Source organism: Lolium rigidum, chromosome 4, assembly GCF_022539505.1.
Source record: "Lolium rigidum isolate FL_2022 chromosome 4, APGP_CSIRO_Lrig_0.1, whole genome shotgun sequence".
NCBI lineage: Eukaryota > Viridiplantae > Streptophyta > Magnoliopsida > Poales > Poaceae > Lolium > Lolium rigidum.
This window is the reverse complement of record NC_061511.1, coordinates 131,619,779-131,632,242: the sequence shown is the minus strand read 5'-3', so window position 1 is coordinate 131,632,242 and position 12,464 is coordinate 131,619,779. Positions and strand designations below refer to the sequence as shown.

The 12,464-nt window shown below is 42.2% G+C and overlaps 1 protein-coding gene and 1 non-coding gene across 2 annotated transcripts; one reads left to right on the top strand and one right to left on the bottom strand.

The window, feature by feature from the left end:
* Positions 1–8,595: 8,595 nt before the first annotated feature.
* Positions 8,596–10,591, bottom strand: LOC124708872 (probable prefoldin subunit 5). Its single transcript, XM_047240510.1, has 4 exons — positions 10,319–10,591; positions 10,110–10,213; positions 9,497–9,574; positions 8,596–8,972 (listed from the first exon to the last, which is right to left on the bottom strand). Exons 1-4 carry the CDS (start codon positions 10,497–10,499, stop codon positions 8,883–8,885), a joined length of 453 nt encoding a protein of 150 aa, XP_047096466.1. The 5' UTR covers positions 10,500–10,591; the 3' UTR covers positions 8,596–8,882.
* A 103-nt stretch (positions 10,592–10,694) lies between these two features.
* TRNAT-UGU lies at positions 10,695–10,766 on the top strand. The gene has a single exon. It is a non-coding gene; the product is annotated as a tRNA-Thr (tRNA).
* The last annotated feature ends 1,698 nt before the right edge of the window (positions 10,767–12,464 follow it).

The window sequence follows — 12,464 nt, the reverse complement described above, 5'->3', positions numbered from 1 at the left end:
CCATTGACAACCCTTTCCCTTTTCTTCTTTGTAATATCTCCAGATCCGTTTTCTTTTTTTGCTTGATCCAGATCTGTTTTCTGGTGGGCCTCATGATTTGTTGCCTGATTCATGCATGTACGCTGGTGGAAGAGAAATGGGATTCAGTGTATTTTTTCTGTCAAGATGTTCTTCTCTCTTATATGCTCAAAAGTCTCTAGTGATTTGTTGCATGATTGGTGCCTAAATCTTTGATAATATCTTGTTTGTTTTCCTTCTTCCAAATCTGGTGTGATTGAACAAAATCTGGTCTAGCCTAATCAGAAGCGAAAAAACTACGCTAACCATTGATCTGTGGATGTTCATGATTGATTCGCTTCCATGTTTTGTTGCATGATTGATTCGCTTCCATGTTTTTTCGAACATAACCATTGATCTGTGGATGTTCATCTTTAACATTCCACCATCATTTCCGAATCCGAGTCCCTCCCAAAGTTTTTCGGAACATAATTTTTTTCCCTAATCAGTAACAAATTTCCTAACATAATCATTGATCTAGGTGTTCATCCTTAATATTCCACTATAAATCAATTAGTTATTACATCCGTGGATGTTGCGTGGAATTAAATAGAGAAGGAACACAGGCGTTGTTGTGTACATAAAGAAGGACTGACAGATGCAGAATGGACATAAAGTAGGGTGATTCCTATAATGTGCCAGAACTGGTTGCACGAATCTCAATGCTGATTTGGACGTCTGGGATAAGCCCGTGACGCCCACGTGTATGTAGAGTGAGATTTTCGCAAATCTGGTTCCATCCTCAAACCCTAGAAGAAAGAAATACACTGGAGATAAACGAGGCCTTATGACGAGCAGCACTGAGCGAAGCTGAACTCGCGAATAGGTTTTAACCGTGTGCAGGGGTGGAGCTACATATGCTCAGCATGATGCACATGCATCAGGGTAGGAAATGTTTTTCTTTGTAACAATGCAAAAAAAATGAGCTTGTGCATCATGTAAAATGCACTCGGATGGGTGGGTCGATGTGACCGTGTGTGGTTAGATGATTTGTTTACGTGTGGATGTAACCAGGGCCCGGCCATATATGATGAATATGGTGATCAATGTTATGGAATGAGAATGACCCCTTGTGTTTAAGGAGCATTGTAACTCACTCCGTTCGAAAATACAAGGCCACTTCGTTTTTAGAGATAAACTCCGACTAATAAATATGAGTTATATGTTATCTAAGAATACATGACCGGATGCACATTTCAAAAAAAAAAAACTTTTCGATAATATACTTTTGGATGAGTTGTAACTTATATATTTGTATGACTAAATTAGTAGTCAAAGTTTGAAAAAAAGACGTAGTGGCCATGAATGGAGGGGTCCGTACTTTAAACCGGCCCGTAGCATAATGCGCGTCAGCACTCAGCACACGACGTGCCATGTGAGCTGACTGGAAAGGAAAATCCTCTGCATCCGGACGCGGGGCGTTTTGTACAGCCAGGAAAGTCGGGCACCATCGCGCCGAGAAGGGAAGTATTCCATTCTCTCTGGAATCGTTTCTGCTGGGCGGTGGGCGGTGGCGCTGTTGACCAAGCTGCCGGTCGTCTCGTCTCTGCCGGTCTCGGTCTCGGCGTGCAATAAAAGCCATCCCGGAGCGACCGCGAGCTGCCGTCCTCGGCGCCAGTCGCTCGATCGGCTGCGGTGAGGAGAGGACGTGCCACGTGCAGCCCTGACGCCCGGCCGGGCCCCGAGGAATCTTTCTTCTTTATACCCGTGTGGATGTGAAGGAGTGGAGTACTAGCAAGTTTAATAATATAGCCAGCTGCTGGCTATAAGCCATCTGCCATGTCATTTGTAGTTAATATAGAGCCAACATGTATAATAGTGAGGTATAATCATGTACTACTTTATCAATGGATGGTCCACATTTCACTTTCACAAAGTGCCTAGGAGGACGTGTCTTGGAGATTCTGCTTCGCACGAGCCCACTCCTCTTCTCTCTCCTCCTCTCTCTCCTCCAACTAAGCATAAATATATTATTTTAATCCTTATAGCCAGCTGACTAGGACTTATTATACTTGCTCTACGTAGTATAGCCCAGAGCCTCCGAGGACCGAGGCCAATCACTGCCTTTCCCAAATGACGGCCGCTCGCGTGTTTCGGCGATCGATGGGTAATCATGTCACGTCTGTCGGGGTGGCTATTCGGTTTTAGCAGATGATAATTTGGTTCGGTTTTTCTGTAATTCGGTTGATACGAAATGGGCACCAAAATAACATCGGTTTTTTAACCAACCGTCCAACCGGCAGTTTGGTTAACCAACAATTTGGTTCGGTTTAAAACCGAAATTGCCTAACGACAAAGAAATAACAACACCGGACATGCATGGCTCATGGTTACATCTGCATGCACTATCATCAATCAGACTAGACCTTAAAGGCCGTGCCCGTCCATATTAAGGAAAGCCGTGAGATATATATGCGATTAAATTATCAAATGTTAGTTTGATCAAGGGCTCAAGAAACAGACAATCAATACAATTTATTCTTCACAATCTAGGATATCACTTAGTGCTCTCAAGTCGGTCAATATCAGACAAGGTAAAACCACGTATTTGGCTAAGCTCTTATGACCATATGAGAAACCCAAGACTCTGCCTAGCAGAACTAAAATGATCATTCCCGTTGAAACGAGATTAGCTCTTATGACCACATCTAAGAGAGCACACATATAATTGATAAATGAACAAACAAGTCATTTCCCACTGCATACAGAAGAAATCGAACTAACATGATCATTTCGTCCAGCAGACAGGTTAGAAAGAATTGAATATTCCATACCAGTTTGTACAACACCTCACAGATAAACCAAAAAAAAAAAAATCGTGCTAATAATTACACAAACAAACTGTGCTAGCAAAGAATTAATGATGCATTTCCATGGACATGCATACATGCCATGTCAACAGGGCCCATACTTGAATTTTGCAAATATACAACAACTCCTATAAAATTTGTCCTAAACAAGAAAGGTGTGACCAGCTCTATGTTATATCAGAATAGGTACCAACAACGTAAGAATATGAGTGAGTAAAAGAGCATGAGTAACATATGTGTCATTTAGCATTATCCGGGCTTTAAGAGCAGCTAACTAAATTAGATATTTTTTTTTGAACAGGAAAGGTCCCGAAGGACCTAGGGCTTCATTCATTATGCGGTGGAGTACATTTTACAAAAAGGCCTGAAGGAAACAAGCAAATTACAACCTGGCCCTTACAACTTGCACTGAGGACCCTAGAGTAAAACATGGAAACGCGATCAGGTCCAGCTCCTTCTTCACCGCGACAAAGCTCGCCAGAGTAAACCTCTACGCCGCCGGGGACAAAACCACTTGGGGCGCAGAGGTGGGAGCTAACTCCGACGACACTGGAGATCCTCCGAGTCGGCATGAGCGCTTGACGGAGGTTGTTGTTGCCTAGAGGACGGCCTGTTGCCGTCGCACGAGGGTGGAGGGGCCGCCCTTCGGCCGTGAAGTACGGAGACAGTGGCGCCGTGGTAGTCCTCCGGTGGAGGGACTGCCTTCCAGCCATAGGATACGACGACAGTGGCGCCGTGAAGAGCCTCCAAGTTGAAGCCGAGAAGCTTCCCTGCTGCGGATGAAGTGGCCGACGACGAGCAGGTGGGCAACCCTCTTCTCTCTCACCACCATGATGAGAAGAGAGGAGGAGGCCACCGCAGCATCGGCAGAGACCAGATCCGCGAGGGACGGCTTTATTTACGGAGGTCCTCATCTCCCTCCGCCGCCACACCTCTGGCTCCGACCGCCGGAGCTCCATGAGGTCGAGGAAGAAGACGATGCAGCGCCAGATCCAGCCGATGGGATCCGCCACCTCTCTCCCGGCATACGCGCCATACGCCACTAGGGACCATAACCTATACCTACCACTACTGCTATGTACTCCGGCGCCATCTTCTCTCCAACTCCGGACGGCTAGCCCGGCGGAGAGGGAGGAGGAGCGGCCCGGTGAGGATGAGGATAAGGTCAGAAACTGTAGCAAGCTGAGAGGAGGGGAGGGGGAAAATGAGCTCCCGTCAAGAATTAGATTTATATCAAACAACTATTTATATCATCCTGTGTTTCCTCTATTGTGTGTACTGTTCGTCATGTCAACCAATTTCAAAGTAGCAACAGATGTTCAGTTCCTGAATCCTGTTGAAATGATATTGTCTGCTGCAATTATGTGAAAATGCTTCAAAAATATTATTTTTTTCAAAATCTTGCTGAAATCGAAAAGATAAAGGGCATAGAAGTCTTTTCGTTTGGGTGTTAGTCTTATGCGTTCAACTAATACAAATAACTTACAAAGTAGTAGATCTGTGAACCTTTATATTATCCTGAGCCTTGCCGTCTAAATTAATTATCATTATCATTGAGCCATAGTTTGTGAATCTTTTACTGTGAATAAGCTGTCAGCCTTCATGTATATATACCAACTAGTAAGGTTGGTGCGGCGGCACGCCGCGCCCATTTAGAAAATGATAAAGACCAAAAGCAAATTTGATTACTGGGCAGAAGGAAAAGGACAACATATGCACCAAACTGCATGAATAATAGATATCTCATCTCAAAGGCAGATATTAAAATTTGAACAACATTTACTTATAGGAGCTGCCAGAAGATCACATCCTTTTTTATCAGAGCTCTACTGAATGCATCTAGCACTTCACTGAAGCCAGTAACATTTGCAGATAAGCTCAGGACTATAATTGTTCCCTCATCGTGATATTTCGTATTTCCATCTCTATCCGTCACAAGGTCACCTATATTAGATAAGTATTTTGACACAACATAAATAGGAAGTTTGAGGTACATGTGGTTGCATTGTTCAGTTACTACATGGGAAAACTAACTCTCATAACCCATACAATCACTCATGGTCAACACATTCTCCATGGTGATTAGACCTTCAGTAAGTTCATCACCAGTTAGGGGGACGTTGCAGTTCAGTAGGATGGGTTCGTCGGATTCGACTGGGAATGCCATTCCACCAATATTTATCAGCTATATGCTAATGCCATTAATGCCAAGCCCCGGTGGTATCTCAAACATATAATATAGAACGATTCACTCGGTAGAAGCAGAAGACATTCGGAGAAGGGCCAATGAGCCTTACCTCACGATAATATACAACCACATATATTCAGCACATGACCCGAGAGGCAAGAAGAATCGGTTAATGGTACCTGGAAGAAACAAATTCCATCATTGGTTAGAGAAGAGAATTTATAAACTGAAGCAAGTTGGATCTAAATGGAACAAATTAGATAATATTAGTATATGGAGTAAGTAATATTGTATACATGAGATAACAAAGGAAAAATATTATGAATGGTGTGGTAAATAAGTAACTGTTGCAAGCACCCGTAACTTAGTTAAGTGTTGGTGCCAGACCTTTCAATAAGATACAATAACGTCAGCTGATAAACTCATGAAAGAACAATTTTTAAAAAGGAAAAATCACCTTAGGTCAGCTTTGGCCAAATGTTATAAACCAATAAATTCAAGAGATGTGTCCTCCCCGAGCCAAATAGGATTGGTTCCTGAAAACAACTAATATTTTCAGGAGTTCATGTTTTGAAAAAAAAAATGTTAATGTTCATTTCAATACGGAGTAATGTATTCCTGATGTGTCATATACACATGTTGAACGCACAAAAAAACTGAGCTGCAGCTTTATTTAGTGGAAAAAAATGTGAATGACACATAAATACTCAGTGTATGTTACTTACTACTGAAAGTAAGACTGTATAAAAACACTTCAACCCTGCTCTGAAATGCAGCATCACATAGGAACATTTAATGAATACAAATTTTGTAGAAGCAGCCCGTTAGCCAATTTAAGAATGAAAAATTCAGCATTGATGACCCATGTTTTAGAAGAGGCACATCGGTAGAGCAGAAGTAGTGGAAGCATCATGATTCCGGTCATTTTCTCTCTCTCTCTCTCTCTCTCTCTCTCTCTCTCTCTCTCTCTCTCTCTCTCTATCTCTATCTATATCTCTCTATCTTTTCTGGTGCATATGGGGAGTAAGGATGATTTGAAGTTCAAGAACAGAGCAAAGTAGTGGAAATAACATGATTCTGGTTACAAACCACAATGACAATTGCTAACACTATAATATGCGAACATTTCTTTGCATAAAGTGGCAGATAACACTATTTTGCAGCACATCTATTTTTATCTTACAACGGCAGGCCTATTTGAATCTGAGAGAACTAACTGGATATTGGTTAGATTACCTTGCAGTAGGCCTATATTTTGTCTCTCTGAATCTTCTCTTGTGCATATGGAGAGCATGGATGATTTGAAGTTCAAAAATTCCATAAACTGATGTAGACACTGAAGAAGAGAACTCCTGACCATACTTTGCATTGCAGGTTGCAATGCTCAGAAGGGTATACATTTACTTTCTCTTTCTCTGATGCTTCCCAAGTCCCTTCCAAAGTGCAGTTGTAGGCACATATGCATACAGGCAAACTGAAAAATGAGTTCACTATTACTGCTGTTCTTAACTGATGGTCAAGCCTGTAGTTATCTTTTTGGTACCTAGATTTTATAACCATGCTTCACCCAGTAGACAATATGTGCATAGCTGACAATACATATCATCCAACCTCTCAACTCTCAGAACACTGCAATAAAATGTAGAGTGAAAAATCAGGCTTACTCTATTGCTTATCTAGGTCATCTAAAATATGGCACCACAACGTGCCTATGCCATTAACTTGATAGCATGAATAAGAAGATAATCAACTTTACAACAACAAACAAAGGGCAGTATTTTTTTAAAAGAACATAACCAACTTTACAACAGCCAAGGAAGGGCAAGACATAGGTTTCTAACCCTATACTTCCTGAAATAATGGAATCTACAAAATCAGCTATTTTTTTGGATCAATAAGAAATTATATAGAAATGTTATTCTCCACCAAAAAAGAAGATCAGTATAAATATTAGAACAACCAGTAAAAAGAGACAGAGTACATCTAAAAGTACTGGTGGATTGCAGCACTACCTGATAGTGTACTTGTCATTGAATGGATGAATAAGAATTGTTCTGGTTCTATAAAGTTATGGTACACCCTTTGGAAACATTCATGTTTTACGGACAACTATTTCCGCTCCCTCGAGGAACTGATGTCCGGAAGAGCAACGCCACCTTGGCGGTGATTTGACCATCGTCATCTCAGCAAGCATTAGTTACATCAGCTCTATGAACTGTCACAGCACAGCATAGTGATACACATACCGACACACACCAATCTGTCCCGACGGCGTTCTAGAACAGAGTTGCCTGACCCTTCCACCTTATAGATGGTAAAAGAGCTCCGGGTAAGAAGTAAGAACATACATTGATGGTGACAAATGAATCTTTACTTTCGTTCGCTATCTTATTACAAATAATAACATATGTTTAAGAAACATAGAAAAATTTAGTACCTTCTAACTGGTAAGAAATAGTATAACTAATCACAATCTGAAATAGCAAATTCCAAAGAAGGGAAATTAATATATGGTTTCTCTACAAATTAACGCAGTGGGCACAAACCATTTTTGTACTACCAAAGAGAGGAGCTCGGCATATATCTTACTGGACTACTAAGATGTCTTCTCTCCAATGTAGTTTCACTTGACACCATCAACAATTAGAGTATTACACTCTCGAGAGGAAAGGCAATCCTGGAAGGTTTGAGATGTATTTTGTATAAGAAGACTCGCTGAAAAAAGCTACCACCGAGTCCTTTGTAGTAGTATTAACATTTGGGAGCTTATCTGAACATACGGTACAGTTGGTACTTGGCAGTGTCGCTACCGTACTGAAATCTGGTCAAATAGGCATACTCGACAATACCTATTCCATATGTATAAAATAGGAAATCCCTGAAATGATGTGTACACTTACTGATTAGGATCAACATCAGCTATAAGATTTGGAACAGATTAACACAAATCAGCCAAGAGAAAACCTAGAACAGCCCAACTATGCGGAGGAAACGCAGGTCCGAGGAAAGCAGAGCGCATACCCATCTCCGATCGCCCCGGCCGCAGCATATGAAACTCACAAAGGAAAAAAACAAAACGCGAATTAGGCAGGAGGGCGGAACGGCATTGACATCTCCAACAGTACGGCACCGACGAAGGAGGCGAGGCCGATGGAGCACACCTCGATGACGGGCAGTAAATCCGGCGTCCGCTCATGACGTGGAGAACTGGAGAATCCGACGGTGGAGAACTGGAGACTGAGCTGAAATGACGTCGCAGCGTCGCTGTCGCTGCTATATCCGTTATTGGATGAGAAAGGAGATACAGAAAATCAAGGGGAGGAGGGAGCAGTCTGCCAGACGCGGGCTCCCAGCGGCACGGACTGGCAGTGACACAGCTAGGCACTCGATGGCATCATCCCTACGGGATGAGACGCCCCCAACGCTGCTCCTCCGGGCACGGCTTCTTGACACGAGTACAATTACTTCTTACTACATCACATGGCAACTCCAGGAAGTACCAGGAAAAGAACGAGATGTGCAAACAAAACCAACCATCCAGATGTAAAAATGCAATAAACTCAGGATTGATGCTCACACATCAGCGGCATCGTGCAAAGTCATAAAGTACAAGCTGTGCAGCTAAGCTGCATGTTCGATACTACTGACTTTCAAAATCACTGGATGGAGTATGGTAACAGGGTTTGGTCAGGTAAACCATCTCATAGAACCTCACACACACACACACAACCAAAACAGCTAAACCTTGTTCTATGGTTCCTGAATGCTGCAAACCAACCACCCGGCAGCCATCCAACAAAATGAGGGACATGGCGCGCAATTGGCTCTCACGAGCTTGGGCTTGCTGATGCCTGCCGCAGCTTAGCTTGTAGGAGCATGCCCATTTCGTCTGCTATGCTTTTCTTCTTTGTCGCCATCTGCACATGAACAAGAGAATGTTCATCAGCTAAGGGAGAGTGTTGTACTGAATTCATGTTACATATGTTCCTTGCAGTTGAGAGATGCCCAGCTTTTGATATCACCCACACGAATTAGCATAACTATATAACACATCCTATTGACGGACTATCTTATGCCTTCCAAATAGTGATGACTAGCTAGTGATGGAAATGAGTAAAAGGAAATCAATTCATGTGGCTATCATCAGCAATATAAATGCACTTCTTTCCACAAGGCTATTGCACAGTTCAAGAATTGTTATTGATCAAAATATGCATAACTAATGTAAATTAGTAAACAATGGCATGTTCATAACATGCTTAGCAGGCATCGGTAATTCTTCCTACTGCAGTCAGATGCATTCTACTTGACTTTATGAACTTCAGTATCTTGACTGCTTCTATTCAGTTAGAATTTTAACAAACATGAAGACTAAAGCAATTTATCCTCCGGGTTGGCTATATTGAGCGTCGACAAAAGCAGTGCAGTCTGTCAATATTACCTCAAGCAGTTCATCGAAATTGGACTTCAGCAAATTAATTTTCCTTTCACAGTATTCTTTTCCTTGAGTCATAGTTTTCTGCGCAAAAGAAAAAATAATCATATGGAAGGCAACAGATGCAAACAAAAAATAGATACATTATTTCAGTGTGCATATGGTTTACTTAGGGTACTGCGTTGCTCACTAGGTTCTAAAAGAGACCAGAAAACATGAAATTTTATGAGTAACAGGGCAAAGTTCTAAGCAATGTCTCATTCAACAAGAAGCTAATGGGCCAAAAATCGCAGGCACCCAGAGTTCATGATTAGCTTCTCAGTAAACAAAGGCTGAACCAGACATGGAACAAGAACAGGCCAACCGGTGGTTGCCTAATATCTGTGCAACAATGGAACTTTCATGGCATTGATGCTGTGCTGATCATGTGTTGTTGACTGAATATCAAAATGTCACCGAAAACCAACCAATACGATATTTTTCTGTATTAACCAAAGAAGCTCATGAGCCCAATGTATATCAGCAGGTTGAGAGATTCACTGAGGTACTGAACAAACTAACACACTGTAAGCTATTGCAGACCCAATCAGGTGTCTGACAATTGCAAGTAGCAAGGTACCTCGATGAAGTAGCCCGTGCCGACATCGACTAGGACCTTCTCGGCATCGTCAAGCGTGCCGGGGACGTAGAGGGACGCCGTGAGCGGCACAAGCAGTTTCTTCCCTGCAGACGCGGAGTGACAAACGAAAGCGTTAACCAAAGAGAGAACGCGCGCGCAGGTAGAAGGCTGCGGAGAAGAAGAGAGGGTTAGGGTTGGGTGATCCGTGCCGTGAGGGCGGAGGGAGAGCTCGTGGAGGGCGGCGGTGGCGTTCTCGAGGCGGGTGGCGGCGGTGCGGATCTTGGTGAGGCTGTCCTGGAGGAGATTGACCTCCAGATCGGTCTGCTCCTTGAGCGCCTTGAGCTGCTCCACGCTCAGCTTGTCGACTTCGATGCGCGCGGGGCTCGCCATGGTTAGTTTCTGGCCGCCGCCGCCGGGGAGATGGGAAGGGGAGAGGGGAGGAGAGGCGGCGGCGGTGGTGGACTGACTGGTGGGCAGGGAGGGGGAAGGGAAGAGCCCAGGCCGCGAGAGCGATCAATAAGCAAAATCAGCGCCAGGACTTATCATAACGAAGAAATAAAAATGGTTACTTCAAAAATCAAATTGGCCCCTATAGCTCAGTGGTAGAGCGTCAGTCTTGTAAACTGAAGGTCTGTAGTTCGATCCTGCATGGGGGCACTTATATTCACATTTTTTTTCTACTTTTTTGGAGAAATAGTTTGCAGGGGTTAATGGGAGTGATTTGTTTTTGTTATGAAATATATTTTGCATGGGTAAAGGGTGTAAACAGATAAGATATTCACATTTTTTTTTACTTTTTTGGAGAAATAGTTTGCAGGGGTTAACGGGAGTGATTTGTTTTTGTTATGAAATATATTTTGCATGGGTAAAGGGTGTAAACAGATAAGATTTTACTCTGTACTACTCACTCTTTCCCATTAAACTTGACTAAATTTAGATGTATGCATACACTAGATATTGTCTAGATACCTCCAAATTTTAATAAATTTAAGACAACTTCCATGGAAAGTATATTACTTAGACAGAACTGGATCAAATTGTAGTCAAATAAATCTATTAATTTTTTTGGTGAAATATTTTGCAGGGGTATACATGAGTACTTTTTGTGATGGAATATTTTGTAAGGGAGGTGTAAATAGATCAGATTTACTCTTTACTATATTACGATTTGGATCGGATAATGATGGGATGCAAATTCGAATACGAATTATGTCAGACTATGGATTTGAATTGAAAATGAAACAGACTTGGATAGAAAATGGACAACAATAATCAGATAAATACGTGTATACCTAGTGAATTGTATATTCTCTAAGAAGAACAATAAAATTTATCTGAAGTCGTCATCCAATTAGAAGAAACTTAATACATTGTAAATGTTGGAAAATGAAACCAGAGGTTTGAAAAGATAAATCTATTAATTCTTTTGGTGAAATATTTTCTAGGGGTATACAAGAGTAATTTGTTTTAAAGAAGACAAAATTCTACAAGTTTCAACGGGTGATATATTATTGTTGTCTAGTAATAACTAGATTAGGGTATCTCTTCACATAGAGCACCGATGCGGAATGGGTACATATTGTGTACATCGGCCTTATGGTAAGGTTCGGTCTTCTTGTTTGAGCGTGACTCAATCTTATGTTAGTAAGGCACAGCGGAAGAATTGGTAGAAAGTTTTCTTGAGGATGACCCCAACATACTCTTACTCAACGTCAATTCGAGTCATGTGGGCCTTCTGAGATTCGACCCTAGGCTCCATGAACGCGTCTTCGAGCTCTAATATCCTCCCCTCGATTTTCATTCAAGTGAGGGTAGTGAATGAAGTACATGACATCAGGGGGGGTGGGGTGTGACATATTTAACAATTGCAGTTTTGGGGTGATGCTATAAAAGCCTCAACTTCTTCATGTACATTTTGTCTCTCTCCTTCATTGTTGGGCACCTCGAAGCTCGAGATCTCCTAATTTCTCCACCCAAATTTTATATCCCTTCGAGGAAATAAGAGAGAAGATCCATATCTAGAAATACAGGCCAAATCATGATCCCTCCATGTGTCCTTGAAGATACTTGTTACTCTTGTGTTTGTGGCAAAACCTAGGTGTATTAGGGCTGTCCCAGAGCAATCAAATATGTGGAGTCAAGCTCCTAGAGAGTTAGTGATGGTTTGAAGGTCACCTTAAGGCCTATCGCTAGTGATTGAGTCCCAAATGAGTGGATGAGCTTCAACAAGAACAAGGTGAGCTTTTAGTGGCGTTTAGGAACCTTCGTAGTAACCCACACCTATCCAACGGTGATTATCTTCTTCCCAATAAAGTGAACAACAGGATTTATCTTTGTCTTGATGTGACTCAGTCA

Coding starts and splice junctions, on each gene's coding strand:
- LOC124708872 (XM_047240510.1), bottom strand. CDS start 10,499: ATGGCGAGCCCCGCGCGCATCGAAGTCGACAAGCTGAGCGTGGAGCAG. Junction 10,214..10,318: donor GCTCTCCCTCCGCCCTCACG/GCACGGATCACC, acceptor CCGCGTCTGCAG/GGAAGAAACTGCTTGTGCCG. Junction 9,575..10,109: donor GCACGGGCTACTTCATCGAG/GTACCTTGCTAC, acceptor TCTTTTGCGCAG/AAAACTATGACTCAAGGAAA.